Raw genomic sequence first — 21,583 nt, forward strand, 5'->3', positions numbered from 1 at the left:
GAAATACTAAACAACCTGCTTCCATGGCCGAGATACAGGGCGCCCATATTATAAGGTAAGGTTATAAAACCACCATTTAAGATCATTTTAGTGAAAGTTTCATGTTCCTATCTCATAGAATTTAAGAACAATGATGAATAAATAATTTTCGAGCAAAATTTAAATGGCCGGCTGAATATATTACCGCAGGAGCCGCGGCCGCGGAATTTAAATTACCACGTCAAAGGGTTAAACTTTACTTTTATTATACTTAACACGTTCTTACTTTGCTAACAAGAATCTGTATATTATTTATGTGGGCAACTCAAACTCCACAAAACTTTCTTCTGAATTTCCTCTGACCCTTCATAGCAAAGCTACACTTCACATAAGGTTCATATAAAAACATCTGATGCTCTAGTGCAAATCTAGCCATGTCCAATGCAAAGGAAATTTACAGTAGCACAAGACTGAGCCATAAAAGTGTACCCACTTCCACCTATCACTGCTGACATCATATCAAGATAGGGAGAATACAGTGTTCAAGCATAGCAGAAAAGCCTTGTTCTGGTTCATCCTGAAAATTATCTCCAACTGTTGTACAAAGTTTAAATCCTCCTTACAGAAACGCATGAAGTGAATTACATGTTAATTCCTGTTGCTCTCTCTGGGGCATAAGACATCCGTGAAATACTTCCACCAGATCCTGCCAACAGCAATTCTTTTAACCTCACTCCATGTCTGCCTGAATTACATGATAACATTTAATTAAAACTGTCTCCTCCTTCCTAAATATGTAAATTTCATTAAACTGTTAAACAAAAACAAAAACAAAAAATGCCATGGCCTGTAGTCCAAAAGTGAACTACACCAACTGAGTGACTGCCGCTTGTCAGCGAAGTTAGTGCCAACTTTTGCGGATAGAGGGTGTCACGTGGTCAGCGCAACAGATCCCACGGCCGTTAATCTCGGCTTTCTAGACCAGAGCCGCTATTTTCTTGAAATAGTTCCTCAATTATCATTATGAGGCTGAATGGAACCAGTTCCAGACCCACTACTCAGAAAATCTGGCAATGCCGGGAATCGGACCCGGGACCTCTGGATCTGTAGGCAGGAGCTCTGACCACTAGACCACAGAGGTGGCGTCTAAAATTGTCAAAGATAAAATTATAAAATAAAAAGTATCATCATAAAGCAAACAAGATGTATACAATGGCACTGCAAAACTTTTATTTCTATAATTAGTTTATGTATGCAACAGACTCATTTATGAACTTGTTATAAAATAAGAAAATTGAAACAACAGGTGTGTTTCATTCACCTGTCAGTTGCTTGAATCCTATGGTTGTCCCACACAAGGTACTGTGCTCAGAAATTTACTTCAGTGTGATAATTTGTAAAGCATGCAACAGTGCATATACTAACGTCACATCTTTATCATTGGTAAGCTGAATGCTTATCTGTGGTGTAAAAAATAGACACATGCAACTGCTTTCCTCTGGGTGGCCAGTGGTTGTTCCTGCTGACTTCCAGGTATGTCATTTTTGGGATAGGATCACTGCTTACTGAGTAGGTGATTGCCATTCTGTGGCCTGGTTACAAAACAGACATACTGCTGTAGTCCTCAATAATTACAGGTTTCAAACAATTTCAATGTTCACCACAGAAATCTCCACCTTATGGCAGACATATGTACAATTATATGTATGGTTTACAAAGCAACATTGTCAGAAACTCAAATATACAGCACTGCTAGGACAATAAGTGAATAATTATTACTGGTAAGGATATGGAAGTGGTCGTAGGTCAAATTTTAGGTTACATCCCAGCATTTACCTGGAGAGACTGAAGAAAATTACAAACAACCTCTGTCAGGATAGTCAGTGGTCTGTCTAAATTCAATCCGATCACCTTCGACACACAAATCATTACAGTTTGAGACAACTTCATCTGTAGGACACAGCAGTAATTTCTATTAAAGTACTGTTTGTCTAATATGGAAGATTGAACGCATGATAATGTTCTTTGGGACGGCACTGAACAAACTGGCAAGGGTGCATCATATTCAGAAAATGAAAGTGTGACTAAAGGATCACTGGACAAACTTTCTGAGTAAATAAAAAGATAGGAATTATCTATTATCTATTACTTTTCATTTTAAATGTGTTCTAAATATTTTGTTATTTTAATTGATGTGTTCTAAATACTCACTGAAATAAATACACCTTTCTAATTTCTTCCTAAAACCCTCATCTAAAAACTGGATGCATATTAAATTAGAGGGCATCTTATATTTTAAGTAACACAGTATTACTAAGGATGTGGAAGGAAATGTTTACAGTTCATAATATTATATTTCAGAAATCCTGCCGCACTGGGGCACCAATCTGTAGACCAAGTGCACAGTGCAGCAGACTCCTTAACAATAAGTGTTGCCTGAAGATGGTCCTATGAGACTGAAACATTTAGCATAAACGCTGAGTGTACACATTTTAATGACATTTTAAACATTTAACAAACATTTTACTGAATTAAATGTGATTTAGTCTTGATTAAAGTTTAAATTGAAAATATTATATTTAAGCATCCTGTTGCACTCCACACGATAAATGATATAAACTCCGTCTCAAGTGCAAACAATATATTTTGTGTCTTTGATCTTGCTCCCTACACTACATGTTTCGGCCTCAGACGGCCATCATCAGGTGTATAACACTCACGTCGCTGTCACACTGCATCCAGTTCAAAATTTAACATCTAAAACACTCTCCCTGTCATTATCAACTTCTACTTCGTTGATAGCTGTCCACCCGTAGATTACTTCACACACGTTAATTTTGAGTTTATTGTAATAGCACCATAATAAGTAANTTGAAAAAGTTGCATTAGAGAAGGAAAACTCTACAAAAATTGGTTCATGCTTCAGTTTTAAATACTATTCTGGCATTTGCCTATAACGATTCAGGAAAACAGCCTCACTTAGGACAGTGTCCTGTCAAGATTCAAAACGAACAGCTCTTAAACAGAAGCTGGACATGTTATGGTTTGAGCAAACCTTTTCTTTTGTAAGGTGCATACTAATTACAACACAAATGTCTTGTTTCCAAATCATCGGCATCAAGTCACCCCCATCCAAAAGCGAATCAAATACTCCTATCATCCATGGCTACTTCCTTCCCCCTACTTCTATAGAACCTGCAACTTTCCCAAATTTGTCACTTCTAACTTGAAGATAGAGGCAGTATCTTCCTTTAAAAGGTTTATACCCATCCATCAGACTATGGTGTCATGACCACGAGGACCATAATATTGTCACATATTTGAGGTGTGTGAGACCATACATGGAGTATGGATTGGATATTGGATTTATTGACCACCTGTAACCACCACTCAAAACTACACTTTAGAGATCACTGACACACAACCTCAGTCCCCACTAGCCACTTCCTAGCAATGGTTTCTACTGAGGGAGGTTCTTCAGCTTCTCACACTCATGTCCTCTTGTCACAGCTGCCTGTGCAGAACTCTTGTCACGTGACAACTCAAGTAACTGGGTCCCAGGCTGGGAGCCATTTCAGACCAACATCCTAGTCTTCTCTTCGCAGGTTGACTTTCAACTGACAACTGAACTCTCTCACCAACCAGCTATTTCACGTCACTTGATTCAGCTGAACTGCTGACAACGCTAACTGCAGCTCGGCTGGTATCCTCATCATATAACCTCAGGATGGACCCAACAGAAAACACCATTCTTCTATTACTGCGTGTGCTTCCTAGCAACGGCCACTGTTTACAGAGTCACTGCTTAGCAGCAGGTCTATATGCAACAATACACATGTTGGTGAAACTGTTCTTGAGTCTACCCTTTTAAAGATTCTAGTAAATCATGTCTCATCTGTGATCAGGACTAAAATCAAGCACATTCAGGTATTATCATGTCAAATGGTGGGTAAGGTCTTTCCTCATGGGTGTCCAAATATTGTTGACATTACCTGATTATCAAGAGCACCTACTGTTGGAGAACTGCTACAAAAGTAGCAAAAAAAATATTCACTGGACTTTTAAGTCCATGCTGATCTGTTCTCAGACGAAAATTTCTGCCAGAAAAGAAATGGACAATCCTGAGGCATATTTTACTTGGCCCTTCCCACTTCGTCCCATAAGTCAAACACCATCAAACTACAACTAACACACAAGCATGAATATATTGGTACAGTGTCTGCATTAAGTAATGCAACAACCACAATTAAGCAATGAAAGAGCGAATAAATTGTAGGTACAGGTTGCGGCAGAATTGATTAGATGATTTAAAACTGGCACCAATTGCATATGCTGGTAGATAGCGTGTTGACTGCTGCAGCTGCTTTGAGAGCAGTTCAAAGCCTATTAGTAGCCATGGAGGGTGGGTCATGTGAGCATCGTGCATTTGCTGTGGAGAGCTTTTTAAAAATAATGATTCAGCTACTCAGAAACAACATGAATTTATGCAGCACTTTAACACTGGAAGAAATACGAGGGTAAGACAATAAGTAAGTTACAAATGGATATAGAACTTAAACAAGTAAGAGTACTGATCTGAAAAAATGCTTTTATTTCTCCACATAATCTCCCTGTATACTGAGGCACTTGTCCCATCATTTCACAAGCCCCTGAAAACCAGCAGCATAAAATTCTTTGGGCTGCTGTCGGAACCAGGCAGTGACTTCCCTTTCTACAGCTTCATCGTTGGGAAAATGTTCAGCCGAAAGATGGTGTTTAAGAGGGCCGAACAAATGGAAGTTGCTTGGAGCAAGGTCGGGGCTATACAGAGGATGCTTGAGGACTTCCCACCTGAAATTTCGCAGCGTTTCATTTGTCTTGTTGGCAGTATGGGGACGTGCGTTGTCATGCAGGAGCAACACGCGTTTGGTGAGGAGTCCTGGTCGCTTCCATTGAATGGCCTTACGAAGTTTCCTGAGGATGTTACAGTAGGAGTCGGCATTTACGGTTTGTCCTGGAGGCTGGAATGCAGTGAGCAGTATGCCTTCATGATCCCAAAAGACTGTGAGCATCACTTTCCTGGAGGATGGTGTAACCTTAAACTTTTTTTTTTTGGCAGGCGATGCAGGATGTTTCCACTGCATTTACGCATGCTTTGTCTCGGGCTGGTAATTGTGAGCCCAAGACTCATCACTTGTGACAATTCGGGCTAGCATATCGTGTCCATCATGGTAGCGATTGAGATGCTGTAATGCCAGACTCATTCTTTGCATTTTGTGTTGTGGGGTCAGCATGTGCGTCACCCATCGTGCACAGACTTTGTGAAAACCTAACCTATCATGCATTATGAGGTAGGTCATGCCGTGTGAACAACCAATAGCAGTGGCTATAGTGTCTATAGTTACTCTTCTGTCTGCTCGGATTAAGTCTTCAACCCGTTGCACATTCGCCTCTGTGGCAATCTCCATTGGCCAGCCGACGCAGTGTTCGTCTTGATATGTGTCTGGCCTTCAGAGAACTTCTGCACCCAACTGTAACAGCTTGACGTGACAGGCACTTCTCACCGTAAATGGGAAGCATTTCTTTATGAATATTCTTTGATTCCATACCTTTTGCCCACAAAAATCACAAAACGGAGCACTGCTCAAGGATTGTACACTCACTCAGAGGCACTGCCATCTTGCAACTGCTGTTTCGCTTTTGTAAACATTGATGGTCTCGTGTCGAATATCATCAGTTACCAGTGGACTAATGCTGCCATCTAGTGGCAATAGCCTCAAGTGCCTCATTCAAACATATAGTACCCCACATCAATTTGTAACTTACTTACTGACTCACCTATGTAGTAAGGTTTTGACATATCAAACCATTTTAAATTGGGTAAGCCAATTTAGGTCAACTGCTTCCTCCTTGCCAAAGAAGAACCCTGGCCATCCACGATCAGTGTGCAACCCAGAAAATGTGGAGAGGGTGTGAGTGGCCCTACAGCAAAGTCCACAACACTCTGATAAACAACATTCTATAGCACTAGGCATGTCAAATAGGAGTTTTTGGAGAATGTTACACATGGATTTGCACTTTCATCCATTCAAGAATGCAAGAATTACTGCCTTGTGATTCAAATATGTGAAGGGACTTTTGCACCAAGCTACTGGAAATTATGGACACACTACCAAAATTTATTCCAAACTTCATAACATTAGATGAAGCCCATTTTCGTCTAAGCGGGTATGCTAATTAGCAGAATTTCAGGTGCTGCGCAGAAGAAACCCCGGGCTTATGGCATCAATCACCTTTGCATAGCCAGAAGGTCAGGGTATGTTGTAGACTCAGTTCATTTGACATTTTAAGAGCATACCTTTTCTTTACACCAATGAACATGCAGTTACAGTAACTGCTGAGCTCATCTGACTGATGTAAGTTTTGTGGTTTTCGCGGCAATGACTATGAAGAAAGTTGTCTTCTGGGATCTGGCGCCGTGTATTCTTCGTTTTAACCGACGTTTCGGAGGAACATATCGCCTCCATCTTCAGGGTAGTTGAGTTGCGTGCGAATAGAGATAGCTGTAGCAGCTCCTCCGAAACATCCGTTAAAACGAAGAATACACGGCGCCAGATCCCAGAAGACAACTTTCTTCATCCAACTGATGTCTTCAAAAAGTAATTACCACATGGCATGATTTCCTACAGACTTCAAAAATCTGCGTGTCATATATTAGCTGAAAATAAATTACTCATTTCACAAATTTAAATTGTCTACTGTATTCTGCCACATCCTGTTAATGGAAGTCACATATTTCCTTTTTTTGTACTTCATAACTGTAGATACATCTGAGGTATAGAGATGTCTCATATCAAATCATCGTGATCTCCTTTCCTTACTGCATAAGCAATGAACTCGATGTCCCTTGTTAGCCAATCCCTTGTTACAGATGGCATGCAAGCAATCTGAAAGTTGTTATGGCAAATAGCAACATGATGACTCAATCTCATAAATACGTAAGCTGCCCATATAAAATATTGTAGCTAGCAAGTCTGGAAGTTTGTACTGCATAAACACATATAGGAAACAAAGAGGTGAAATGGTTTTAGAGTACCACATTAGGGTACTTTGGGATCATAAAGATTAAGGTATATAAATAACATATTCTGCTGATACTACAGGAGCTGTACATACAATTTCACTGAATGTGTATAAATTACAGTAATATCTGTCCATGGTTGCATTTCTTTCACGTATCAAAAGTCATCTCCTCCACCCTCAAGCTATTTAAATAGACTCAAATCCTCCAGCTCTGAGGGATGAACATTAAAACAGAAGTGACACGCAGAATGTTGTTGGACATATTTAATTTAAGAACAGAGACAGTGGATGAAAAAGAACATCTGTATAAATACAAGAATTGAAACTCCTCAGTCAAGGTTTCCTTGCCATCAACAGATCTGAACATTAAGTTGAGGAAAGTGTTACATGGAGGAAATTTAACATGGGGCCATGACTTGGGATAACTGAAAATGGACCTTAAAAAACCTTAAAAATCGATGAACATTAATTAGGGGTTCTACTGTATTACATCCTTTCTAAGTTTAAAGTTGCAGATCAAATTTTTCATGCTCAAGTAGAATGGTATAATCTTCATAATCTAAATCTTAATGCAAAATCTTCAAAATTTTTAAATCAAAGCAGAATTAAATTACCTGCAAGATGGTCTCAAAGTTGAAAGTAAGCCCATTCCAAAGTGTAAATTCTCCGCTAGATGCACCTGTAACCAGGCGGCGGCCTTCAGGAGTCCAAGCCATGCAAAATATGGGACAGCGCATTTTATTGGTAGCAGTCTTCACAAAACGTGTTGTTACAGAATTTATGGCATTGTCAATATAACTAGGTGGTGGTTGGAGGTCTGGATAATACGTCACATCTGGCTGCAATGAGCGTCGGTCCCGAAAATCCCTCTGCCATATACGACACTGTAAAGGAAATTCATACAATGCACAGAACACCAATCCGCAAACATATAACAGTAGTTAAAAGTGGTAGAACAGAGATCTTTTTAAATAAATAACTAACTAATGCCTACTTCATACTCGAGGCCCTGAGTTCAATCTCACCCTTTAGAGTGGCTTGTGGGTTTTTTATTCTTTTCCTCCATCCATCCACACAAATGTTAAAATAGGACCTTAAATTAGCCAAAAACCATTTTCTTCATATACTTTACATTTAATTATTCACTCATCATCGTACCATTCAATGTTATATAGTATGAGCTACTGACAGCATCACTAAATGAACGACAAATAAATCTGACTGACTGAATTAACTGAATCTACAAAACATAAGAGTTGTTTAACTACTCAAAAAATTCTGTTTCTTATGAAACACAAGGGTATTATCATCATGTCAACATGAGCTCATATCTGGTCCAAATTAATCCAGTCCACATCCTCCCACAACACTGCCTTATAAACCACTTCAACACTATCTCCACAACTATGCCAACGTCTTCTGGTCTCTTTCTTCCATGTTTTCTAACCAAAACTTTGTATGCATCTCACAATTCTCCCATGCATGCTACATGTCCCATCCTCCTTAATTTGATCACCCCTATACAGTAAACTCCAATTATCCAGTATCCAAGTATCCAGAACTCTTATGCAACCAGCAAAACTAATATAAATAAATGAAATTATTTCAGAAACACTGAAAAGTGCACATTTTCATGCACCACAAACTAGATTTTCAGTTGCTGCTAGCAGCACTGCCCACTGTCCTCCGTCATGCATATGCCATTAGTTATAAGGATGCAAAATTCAAGTAGAGGTTAGATGAATCTGTGACTATGTTATATTCTTAAACCGATAAAGCCAGTGTCTCCTAAGACAACACACTAAAGTGATTAACATACTGTTCTGACTTCAAAACAGAAAATGGAGATATTAAGAGACTGGAAAAGGGGCTAAAATTGCATGAAAATTGGGTTGTGCAAGAATAGCAGCAGATCTGCATAACCAGCATATCCACTATATTCACTGTTCACTCTATTTGAAAATTACAAATTATAAAGTTTCTCACTATGTAATTTTCTCTAATTCCATTACTTTCTCCTTCTTGGGTCTAAATACTCTCTTCAGCATCACATTCTTCCTTTAATGGGGGCAATGACCATACAAAACAACAAATAAAAATTGTAGTATACATTCACACTTTCTGAGTGCAGACAGAAAACAAGAGACACTGAACTGAGCGTGGCAAGCATGCCCGAATTTATTCTGTTCTCAATATTTTGGTGAACTCAATATCAATTTGGCATTGGCATTCCGAAAGATTTAACTCTGTCATATCTTCAAAGGATTTATTCCTTATATTCAAATGATTCTGTGCAGCATTCTGGCAATAAAAAATTAACATATACATAGTGCCCTATGTGTTTAATTCTAGACAACCATCTTAATAGCATAAAATGGATCTTTTGGTGTTTTTCCTTATAGTATTTATGTTCCTGTCCAAAAAATTTACACCCTCAGCACATAGCAGAAGCTGTGGGCCACTTAATTCCAACCCTTCTCAACTTTACTGGACATTCATAACAGTATAATCTAAAGTAAAACCAAAAAGAACTTGACATAAGAGATCTCCTTGTTTCAGATCATTCCAAACAGACAATGCATTTACACATATAAGTTCTGTTTAAACACATTTTTATTAGCCTACCTTGTTTCATGGGTATACTGAATTCCTCTCCTACATAAATCACATCCCACACTACAATCTACAGACAGCTGCTCTACATCCCACTGTACCTAATTTTTTCTCCAGTATATGACAAATGCAGAACATGTGATCAGTGGTGCACCTCTTACACTGAAAGCCACACTGATGATCCCCAGTAACTTCATCTATGTGTGGAATCAATCTTCACAAAAGAATACAAGTATCCCTCATTTTATAAACACTCGATTTATGAATTTTCACCACAATAAAGCAAATCAATTTGTACCCATTTTTCACTTAATGAACTTCAAATCTGCTACAATAAACAAATTACAAGTTTTGTGGCTTCTGCATTTAAAGCGATGGGAATTTTACTTTTGATTCATGAGCTTTGACCTCACAGTTTTCATGGACTGTATTACCTTCGTTAATTCAGGGATACCTGTCCTGGGTAAAATTTTGTAGGTAAATAATTGGTGATATTCTTCAATAATCACAACAGTTTTTATCATTTTTTTAATATGGGCCATCCCATGTAAAATCAACACAGCAGTGGACAGGCATGAAATTCTGTAAGCCTGCAGTCTGATACACAAATGATAAATATGAAGTTCTTCCTTCTTATGCCAATTAATTTCATTGATATCGCATTTTGAAGTTGTAAGTCTTCTTTAACTTTTCTTGCATTCTGATATATTATAATGCTTAAAACTCTGGTCCTAATTAAGGTACAGACCACAAGCCTGTACTAACCGAAAGCCCTTAAATAGGGTTTTAAATTTCATATATCATTCTGATGTTGACTCACAATCTTTGACTATAATTTATGAAACATGTATAGCCAGATTTATGCAAAATTTTTCCAAAACATTTGGCATTTAAGTACATTTTTAGAAAAAGTAATGTTGGGACATGACTGGACTGATGAAATACATATATTTTATTATTACATATTACACACACATTGCTCTTGGTCACTTCAACTAACTAAAACAAACTACATAGGCATAAAGGAAACCTGTCAGGCTTATTAAATAAGTTTGTCATTTAAGAAGGAAATATTACACTATGGGTAGGTATTTAGAATCTGAAAAAAGCATGGTCTCGACTTTCTCAATGGTGAAACAGGACTCCTTTTCTTTTGAATTAACACAAATACAATCTCGTATTCCTGGCATGATCCGGTTGATTTCATCATATACATAAAACTGCTTCACAATTTCAACTGTGGCAGGGGTCAGCATTTTACTTGATTTTACCCTCAGGCTAAACAAAATCCTTTTCTCAGTCACCAATTTCTTGGTAGTCTGAACCATGTACTTTGAGGCTTTGAATTCTTGCTGGATTTTCTTAAATGACCAGCCCTATGGAAGAATGGTCAAAATTTGAACCTTCTCAGTGTTTTGTTATGTGAAATTTCTCCACAGCTGTGCTTTCATTTCCAAACTGTTGTTACCACTGGAGCCTGTTAAACTAAATATTTTTCTTTTCGCAGCTCTTTCAACTTTCCTGATTTTTTTCCGCTTCATACAGAAACAACTGCTTCATTTACAAAATTTTGGGAAAATCTGAAAGTCCTCCTACATTTATTGCACATTCTTTGCCTTTTCCAAATACTAGGAACCTTCTTTATCATCCAGTGCAACATAAGTCTCAGGTATTTCTTGGAAATTGTACTGTGACTAACATTCATGGGATTACAACACTGTTTTAAAATATTAAAAGCTTTGGTATTTCAAGCACTTGCAGCCATTTTAAATATGGCTAAAATAAAAATTAATTTTTCACTTCACCAAACCACTGATGAATTTGCCAGACAAGGAAATATAATTTACCTTTACTGGCATCAGCCATGAATTGAAAACTAGATGAGTTATGATGCCCTGCAGTATGTATGTACAGCTCTCAACACAACTCATCAGGCCCAATTACATCATTAACAGAGAAAATTATATCTTCTCATCGCTTTAACATCCAAACATAATACTTCCCACATATGTACTGAAATTATCATTAGGTATTGTGGGAAAAACTTACAAAAATCTGAAGGGTTCTATCATCTGAGGTATAACACCATGTAGTTTGCTGAAAGTCAACCAAAGTTTCAGAGAAACATATTGTCTCCACCATCAGGGTCAAAGATTAAGCCAAGCATACCCGCTTCATGCTGGTTTCTTGCTTGGCTCATTCTTAGACCCTGAAGATGGAAGAAATATCCCAGAAAACAGAACTCCTTGTAACGACCGCTGTGAGAACATCAAACCCTTAAAGGCAAAGCTGTCCCTGTGCTTAGTTAATTAAGCACTATGCCATGAAGACAAATGTGCAGCTCCACCTTTCTTGACTTCAACATTAGATGGAGGTGAGTGGTCAGCTTCATGCCCTTGCCACTTTGTGCCTTGGGGAAAGAGACAATGACACCCATTGGCTAGGAGGCTGCATGGGCCTCTGACCTCAATCTCTACATTGTATAAATCGGGCTGTATGTTTTTTTCATAAAGTAAGGTCAAAATGTTAATGTGCCCTAAAATATTGGCTAAAATATTTAGGCCTAAGTTGATACTCAAATTATGTAACAAGTGGAGAGACTCCTCATATCCCACCTATTCTATTTTAGTTATATAGTGTCAGAACAATACTCACAGTGCAAAAGTTTATTTCTTTCATCTGTTCTGTGGTTAAAATAAAAGATAAAAAGATAAAGCTATTCCTATAAACAGGCCATGAAGGCCCATAGAGTTGTGAGGCATTTAGGCTCCCACATTTGCTCTAAATAATCAGCTCACAGATGGTGATAAAGTTGTCAGCCTTATGCGGCAGCCACCCTTTACCCCTCCCCCCCAAACATTCTTGGTATTCATTTCTGTTAGAGGCTGAGTTGACCTCAGGGTCACAGTATGACTGGAAGGGTTAGGTAAATTGAAAAGAGAAAATTATGTCATTAGGACTCAAAATCGCAACCTTCCACCTTGTAGCACAGTGCCTCAACCAACTATGCTATTGCATGCCTTTGTGGTTACAATGTATGAGAAAAAAGGTGGAAAATTACACAAGGAAAAATAGGATCTTTTTAAAGTAATTTAAAGCAATGAACAATAAAAAACTTAAAAACCAGCACTTGCACAGTTGTTTATGACAGCACAGGTTGCATTACATGCTGTAACTGTAGGTAAACATCTGATGTGCAGCTGTTAAATAAGGAGACTGCAGGCACAACTCTCAAACTAATTTCCCTATCCACAAACACAATTCATGGTTGTTGCTCTTGAAGCTTCTCCTAGTTGTGTGCTGAAGTGTGTCACAGCACGTTCTCTTAGGGCAGAGCTGCAGAGCCTTATAAAAAGAAGCGCTTTTGCTGCACATTGAAAATATGCTTAATGTAAAAACAATATGTTAACATCAAATTTTCAATAAAACTGAAGGAAACCACTATCAAAACATATGAGCTGTTATGAAAAATGTATGGAGAAAACATCCTATTGAGGCAAAATGTTTCTGAATGGCATAAAATATTTTTAGAACAGGTGAAAGATCTGGTCATCCATTAACAGTGAAAACTGATGAGGATGTGGAAAAAGTGATAACTCCTGTACAAAACGATTGATATCTGAGTATCTAAATGGTTGACAATTAATTAAGTAGAGTAACATAAACTCTAATTAAAATTCTGAACATAACAGGATGTGCAAGATGCTGAAGACTAGAAAACGAAAATTACAGAAATCTATGGATCTGAGGTTCACGAAATAGTGGCTATGAAGAGTTCTATCTATATAACACTGTGTGGAAATCAATTAACATTTCAGAGGAACATACTATCTCCATCTTCAGGATCAAACACTAAGCTAAGCAAGAAATCAGCATAAAGCAGGCAGCCTACATGGTGTTATTTCCCATCCCACTAGACACGAGCCAACATATGATATCTGTGTTGATACACTTGAAGGAATCAAAGAATATATACACTTCTCGGGCAGTGCAGTCACATTCAATGAGACTGGACTGTTTCAATATGGCTCAGAAATCAAACAGCAGTCCCTGCACTGGAAATCACCTCATTCAAGAGACCAAAGAAAGCAGGAAGGTCTAAATATAAAATACAGACAATGCTCATCATTTTCTTTAATGCTGAAGAAATTATCTCTGAGTATGTCACACATGGTGAAACCACAAATCAGAAGTATTACACTGAGCTTTTGTAAAAATTGTGTGAAATAATTTGAAGAAAGGGGCCACAGCTTTGGTAAGGTGGTCGGATTCTACCAGAACAATGTTCTAGAGCACAATGAATTCTGAAGTCAGCAGTTTCTGGTAGAAAAAAGTTCTTGCACTCAAATCACACCCCTTATGCACCAGACCTCATTTTGTGTGACTTCCTCCTCTTTCCCGCTTTCAAATATTTGCTGAAATAAACTGTTTTCAATCCCAATGAGAACATCCAGGAAAAAAGAAAGAGAGCAAGGGCTTTTACAAAATGATTTTTAGAGATATCTCCAGGTATGGTGAGGCGGCATGTAGCAATCTGCAGGAGCCCAAGAGAACTATTCTCAACAAGGTAACTTAAAAATATTTAATTCCAATACAATATCGTTATCATGTCTCACTATTTAACAGCCACACATTACAAAACAGTTAAATGATACAAACTCCGTCTCAAGTGCAAACAATATATTTTGTGTCTTTTGATTTTGTCTCCTACACTACATGTTTCGGCCTCAGACGGCCATCATCAGGTGTATATCACTCACTTCGCTGTCACACTGCACCCAGTTCAAAATTTAACATCTAAATACTCTCCCTGTCATTATCAACTTCTACTTCGTTGATAGCTGTCCACCCGTAGATTACTTCACACACGTTAATTTTGACTTTATTGTAATAGCACCATAATAAAATCTTTAGTTCTAATTTTAAAACTTTAAATTCTTGTCCAAATTTTAAAATTTTAAAATTGTTAGGGTTATTCGCCCTGTGTTTGAAGTGCTGCAGCGGCTAGTTCTTGTTTCCACACTGTATAGGTGTTATCTGGTGTGGTCTTTCTGTGTACGTGCCGCTGCTATTCTTTACGTGTGCAGCGGCACGTACACAGAAAGACCACACAGGATAACACCTATACAGTGTGGAAACAAGAACTAGCCGCTGCAGCACTTCAAACACAGGGCGAATAACCCTAACAATTTTAAAATTTTAAAATTTGGACAAGAATTTAAAGTTTTAAAATTAGAACTAAAGATTTTATTATGGTGCTATTACAATAAAGTCAAAATTAACGTGTGTGAAGTAATCTACGGGTGGACAGCTATCAACGAAGTAGAAGTTGATAATGACAGGGAGAGTATTTAGATGTTAAATTTTGAACTGGGTGCAGTGTGACAGCGAAGTGAGTGATATACACCTGATGATGGCCGTCTGAGGCCGAAACATGTAGTGTAGGAGACAAAATCAAAAGACACAAAATATATTGTTTGCACTTGAGACGGAGTTTGTATCATTTATCGTATGGAGTGCAACAGGATGCTTAAATATAATATTGTAAAACAGTTATTTCTTTGTGCTTCAGTGCTGATTAGGGACCTACATGGACACTCAAGCTAAGTGGAAATACTTTAAAGGATTAAAAGTTAAGTATGGAATACTTCTGAGCTCTGACCAAAATGTACCAAGACTAAATCTGAATGTCAGATAATTATACTGCACAGGGACATAGCTGTGAACAACACTCCTAAGATCAACTGTCACACGAACCTACATTAAAGTCCTGTTGCTTTTCTATTTCTTATTATACACCAGTTTAGGAGCCGGGATAGTGCAGTCAGTATAGTCACTGGCTGCGGGCTGGACGACTGAGAGGTCAGAATTCGAGTCCCAGTGGGGGCAAGAAGTTTCTCTTCTCAGAGTTGTCCAGACTGCTCTGGGGTTCATCCAACCTCCTATCCAATGAGTACCAGGGGCCCTTTCCCTGGGGTAAAGTGGCTGGGGCATGAAGCTGACCACTCATCTCCAACTAGTGCTGACGTCAAGAAAATGTTGATCTATGCATCCACTCCTCCATACACCTCCATGGCACAGTGCTTAATTAGTTAAGCACAGGGACAACTTTACCTTTTTTTTAAAAACTAGTTTCACTGTTTCAGCTGTATGAGTAAACAGTCATTATCAGGTGATGTACACAAATCAGTCTACTATAAGCAAATATAAATCTGTTGAAGTACTTTCACATATTACTGACTAGACATGGGACGTGGACTGACAACTGGATTTACCGAACACTTACAACTCGTAACTACAAGTGATCATAACACTACTGTTAATCTACAAAAATCAAACTCCATGGCCTGCAGTGTGCAAGTGAACTATACACACTTAAAAATCACTACTGAAAGTTCCAAGTCTTCTCAGTTTGCTGTGTCTTCACATCCTTGTTGCTTGGTAACAGCTCACAACAATGACCTATCTTTGACTCTTGAAGGGTCCTCATGGCATCACCAGCCATCACTGACTACTCACTCACCCAGAGGCTCCTGTTATGCATCCTCAGCATGAACTGAACAGAAAGCTTTGCTTCTAACAGTTCCTCTATTGTGCACACATCTGTTGCCACAATGTGTGTTTATCAAGCCATGGAAACATTTTTAGTCTGCTGCTGCCTAGAAGTACAAAATTTTTTCTGTCACCATGTCACATTGTTCCCTCCTTAAGGCTGCTTGTCTCAAGTAGCCCAAAGGTGTATTGACATTTCTTCTTTTCAAAGGGGGACGTGCATGTAACATCTGTGATTGGTCTTCCAAACAATAACATTGTGCTGGGGTTGACATTTCTTCCACAAGTTTGTGGAAACACAATTTGTGAAAGTGGCTGGCACTGCTGCCGTGCCTGTATGTAAGCTATCAGCAGTCTCTTCTTTTGTTTGGGAGGGGGTTGGCCCTTCCAAAAAGCCCTGTGACTAGTTTTCTGGAGCCTGACTGATCAGACTGCTTGTGTTAAGACTTCCAGCTCCAGGGTCTGCCTGAAGGTCTCACTGATTATCATCTTGCCTCCCGGAAGTACCTGCTGTTTTATGCCTTGGTCTCTCATATTGCTGCCAAATGCCTTGCTTGGTCTCCTACAAAAGTGGTCCTCATATAGTGAAGGAAAGGCAAGGAGGGTGTGGGATGTTTAATGGCAGTAGCAAACTCCTCCAAGTGTTCACCATTGCCTTGGGTCCCTGTTTTAATCTGACTGGGGTAACCTACAGCCAGATACTGGTCCCCAATCAGTCTTCATTTGTCTTGATAGTATCCTTGTATATCACTCTTTTAGGGTCTCTGTGAATAATGTCAGAAGTCTGTTCCTGCAGGGCAGTAAGTAGGTGCATGGCTTTTTCCCGTGGTACCCCTTCATAGTAGGTCGCGGGTTCAAGTCCCGATGAGGTAACTGGATTTTTTGTTTTAATTGACCTAATCCTTCCAGCCACACTATAGCTCTGGGGTTGACTCAGCCTTCTAACAGAAATGAGTACCAGGAATTAAATATTTTTCCTGGGGAGTAAAGCTTGGCTGGTGCATAAGGCTGAAAACCTTACCACCATCTTTGAGCTGACTGTCTAGATAATGTGGGACCCTCAATGTCTCACAACCCTATGGGCCTTCATGGCCTGTTACAGGGATAGCTTTACTTTACTCTTTTACTTACCCTTTCATAGTGCTCCGCTAAAGCCTTTATCTTTTCTTAATTGCCCCTTGACTCTGTGGCCTTCGTTTCTTTCAAGCAAGTCTCAACTTCGGCTCTCATTTGTTCCTGGCCAGCCTTCACCATAGGCTCCATCTTTCCTGGACAGCCTTCCATGACTCCTAGGCAGGCTCTAATCTCCTCTAGGTTGACATCCATCAGGGCCTTCATTCATGTCTTGTGGGTTGGTTCTTATTTTGGCCTTCATTTCTTTCTGATTGGCTTTAGTTTCAGTCAGCAGGTGTTCCATCAATTGCTCTATTTTTGTATCATAGCTATACAACTAAACAATGAAGTCATCAATCTAATCCATTTAATCCAACTGATCTCACTTCTGACACCAGTTGTCATGTGATAGTGACTAGACACAGGGTTTGGGTTGACAATTGGGTTTACTGAACACTTGTGAACTCACAATTACAAGTAATTATAATACTATCCCTAATCTACAAACTTAACAAATCACTACTGCAAGTTCCAAGTCTTCTCAGTAGCAACTCCCAAAAATGAACTCTCTTAACTCTTGAATGGTTCTCATGGCATCACTAGTCATCACTGTCTACTTACTCACTTGGAGGCTAACCATATAAAGGACATCATTTTTTAACAGTTCCTCTATACCATGGATGGAGGCAGGTTCAAATACCTCTACCACAGCCCTGAGTCATAGGTGACAAAAAGGTAACCTAATGCCTGGGGGTATAACTGGGTCACCTGTTCCTGGGGGATATAAATATGGGGACCTGGCCCTCCAGGTTGGGGAAGTCTCCGATCTAAGATAGTAAAATATGGTCATGAATCCCACAGGGTTCAGATTCAGATACAAGAATGACCACACTGCAGAAGGCTGGCAGAAATTGTATATGACAGACCTGTCCTCTTACATCCATACCAACAAACCTGCAATTGTCTGACAGAAATAAAAATCTGATGTTGGGTCACAGATGGGTGCTTGGCACCAAGACAGACTGGCCAACTGACCATTGGTCATAACATAATTTACTTCCTCTATTGCTGTGCATGTATCTGCTGCCACAATATGCATTAATTAAGCCATGGAAATGTGCTTAGTTTGCCACTGTCTTGCAATGGACAATTCTTTTAGTCATTGTGTCATAATATGGAACTCAATAAAATGTAGACAACAAAATAATTAATTAGGTTAGAGCAGACTTATACACAATTTGACACTTCACATGCCTATATTATACATTTATTTTTTCTGTACAGTTTTTATTAATTCAAGTTAACTTAATGTTGTAAATGACTGTTTTATTTTGGACATCTGGTGCAGTTTTTCTGTTGGTGCATAGCCAGAGATGCAGGACAATGTACGTACATTAGCACAGTTGAGACAGGACTTAAAATTAAGTGGGATCCAACATCATTCATTATTTTATCTACATTTACACACCTCCATATTTCAACAAATTTGTACTTAAAGTCTAGATATATTTAGCTGACTTGTGTATGTCACCTGGATATGACCATTTATGGTCAAACCTTGCAGTGGATAACAGACAACAAAATGCTTTTTAATGTAAGTTTGTGTGATAGTTAAACTTAAAATAAACACAAGAAGGACACTATCTTATATTATTGTGATGAACATATCCAGGTAAGTTAATGCACACAGGCATTTCACAGCTCATTCAAGTTCTTCAGTTTTTATGTGATCAGAGCATTTTGATCATGTACATTATTTAATAATATCAAAAAATAATGAATGTGTATGAAATTTTGAGACAAAATCTGAAACAGTATGGCCAAAACTTATCAAATGACGCAAGCGGCACTGAGAGATGAAATAATTAGGAGCGCATGAGTTTCTGAGTGATTCCTTCACTTTAAGGAGTTCCAAGCATTTGTCAAAGTGATGAGAATCCTAGATACTCTTCAGTTAGTATAAAAGATGAACCTGTATCCCATGTACATGATTTTGTATGAAGTGAACGTAAACTAAGTATTTGTGAAAAGGCTGAAGATGGAATTTCTTATGACCCATGTCAGACAATATGAATAAAATATTTAGAACTGAGGCATATCTCAGCTTAAACTGACACAGCACTAGCATTTAGGAATGAAAATTGTCTCAGACCAAAATGCAGACATAGCAGTAAAATGAAAACCATTTCCCTGCAATTTATGACTTGCTTGAACATACAGAAACAGATGCAAACTTCATTAGAATGTCATAACAGGTAATGAAACACAAATCTATGATTACAATATGAAAACTAAGCAACATACTATTACAGTAGCCACAGAGTTTACAGCACAAAATGTCTTCGCCCGTTCAAACACTGGGATGTGTTTGAATCCTAAATAAGGCATTGATATTTGTCTTCATTTTTGTGTTTGTGCTGTCCTGTGTATGTAGCAGCCTTGTGATGGGCTCATCACCCATCCAAGGAATTCTACCAACTTATAAGATTCATAATTTCAGATTTAATTCTGAATGGGAACAGGCCAGACAGCATAATTAATCAAGGGAGGAGGAGGAGGAAAACTAAAGAGCAATAATGTCCTTCTTTGTGATGGCTACTAAAGGAAAGCCAAATACGCAGCAAAATCAAAGTGATATCATGCAGCAATTGGGGTTCTCACACCAGTAGTTATGAACAGTTCTGTCTTCTGAGATATAAAGCCATCTAGTCAGCTGAAGGCTCTGCCTGGTACCTACTTTCATGCTAGTTTCTTGCTCGGCTTATTCTTCCAACCCTGACAATGGAGGCGACACATTCCTCTGAAATTCTGGTTGACCTTCAATGGAATACATGGCATTATATACCAGGAGATGGAACTCTTCAAACCAATAATTGATTTTGTTTACAATCATGAAGATGTTTGCACCATCAGTACGCTCTACAAAGTCATGTGAAAAAAACTGAACACAGTTAAATAAAGCAACAAAAAACAGAGTCTTAGAAATGGATCATTGGAACAAGTGTGTACATCTGGAAAGAATCCACTTTGTAAATACATTTCCATCCTTTCATGTAAAGTATCTAAGTTTTTCCAGATTCAGATTTAGTGAGTCTTTAGTGAACAGACCTCATATTCCTTCTTAAATGAAATTCAACTTCAATATCACAGAGAAGAATTACCAATTACCAGGTACATGACTATCCATGTTCACAGTTAACACATGCTCCACAAGACATTCAATCTGTTACATTATGATTAGCACCTAATACAAAACTACCAAATACATGCACCTTAAGCACTCGAACTATGAGAACAGGTTAGTTACCTCCAACATCTTTATTACTGCAGAGTTGTAATCAACAGTCTTTCGCATAACAGATTTGCGAAGTCTCTTCCCATCAAATTCGCTGTCAGGTCCACCAGGGCCTTGCCGAGGATAAGGACGGAAGGGCTGAAAGAAGTGACCTCTGTGGGCACCTCTTTCTCCATGGAACCGATGTTGGGAATAATGATGGGGTACCATCGCTGGGGGTGGAACTGACATATTGGGAATTGGAGGGGGTGGCTGACTAAACTGTACTGTCTGCATCATGTTTCAAATAAAATACGTTTGGCTAAATTACAAATACATAAGCAGCAATCCGCAACAATTTCGCAAAACTTCGCAGAACTCGATATTTCAAGGTAATATGAAAACCCCAACTCCGCAAAACTCAGTTTATACTTCGGGGAGATCTCAAATCCCCCAACCTAAACGCTATACTTTGCAAAACATATGAATGATACAAGAAAAATGACTTCAAAGATTTAAAATCCGTCCACTTGTAACACGTTTTATATTTCAACTCATACATGTTCAAAAGCTGAATGCCTCCCTCTCCACAAGTTACCTATATTTAATCATCAGTGTGAAATATTTCGATACCGATATTTTCTAACCATCAAGACACCACTTCAAAAAAAACTCTGAAATTAGCAGTAAGGAAGAAATTTTTATTATGTATATTGTTTCTTTCCAGATGCCAACTCGTCACGCAATTCTTCCATTACGCTATTATTAATACCCATACGCGCAGGCGCGAACGGCGCGAAATTGCGGTTGCTAGGTTGCTAGAGCCAGGCTAGTGAAACTCGATATTATTATCTGGCAGTGGTGGTCACCAAAACGTCACGAACTCTTAATGCTGCCATCTATTTTCAACGTTCAGTCTACCGCTGTAACTTTGCCGCATCTACTTTCGAGACCTTCGTCGGTAAAAAGGTCAACTACTACTATTCACGA

The 21,583-nt window shown here is 38.6% G+C and overlaps 1 protein-coding gene across 2 annotated transcripts in view; it reads right to left on the minus strand.

Moving 5' to 3' along the window:
- LOC111868755 overlaps positions 1-21,357 on the minus strand; it is an 83,232-nt gene extending 61,875 nt beyond the window's left edge. The window contains exons 1-2 of one of the 2 annotated variants that reach the window (XM_023859694.2): positions 20,627-21,357; positions 7,656-7,925 (exon numbers count right to left, since the gene is read on the minus strand). In XM_023859694.2, coding sequence (XP_023715462.1) covers positions 7,656-7,925; positions 20,627-20,893 — 537 coding nt within the window. In that variant the 5' untranslated portion in view covers positions 20,894-21,357. The other variant, XM_023859695.2, reaches the window with a different exon arrangement.
- Between the last annotated feature and the right edge of the window lie 226 nt (positions 21,358-21,583).

This window comes from Cryptotermes secundus, unplaced genomic scaffold (assembly GCF_002891405.2).
Source record: "Cryptotermes secundus unplaced genomic scaffold, Csec_1.0 scaffold174, whole genome shotgun sequence".
Taxonomy (NCBI): Eukaryota; Metazoa; Arthropoda; class Insecta; order Blattodea; family Kalotermitidae; genus Cryptotermes; species Cryptotermes secundus.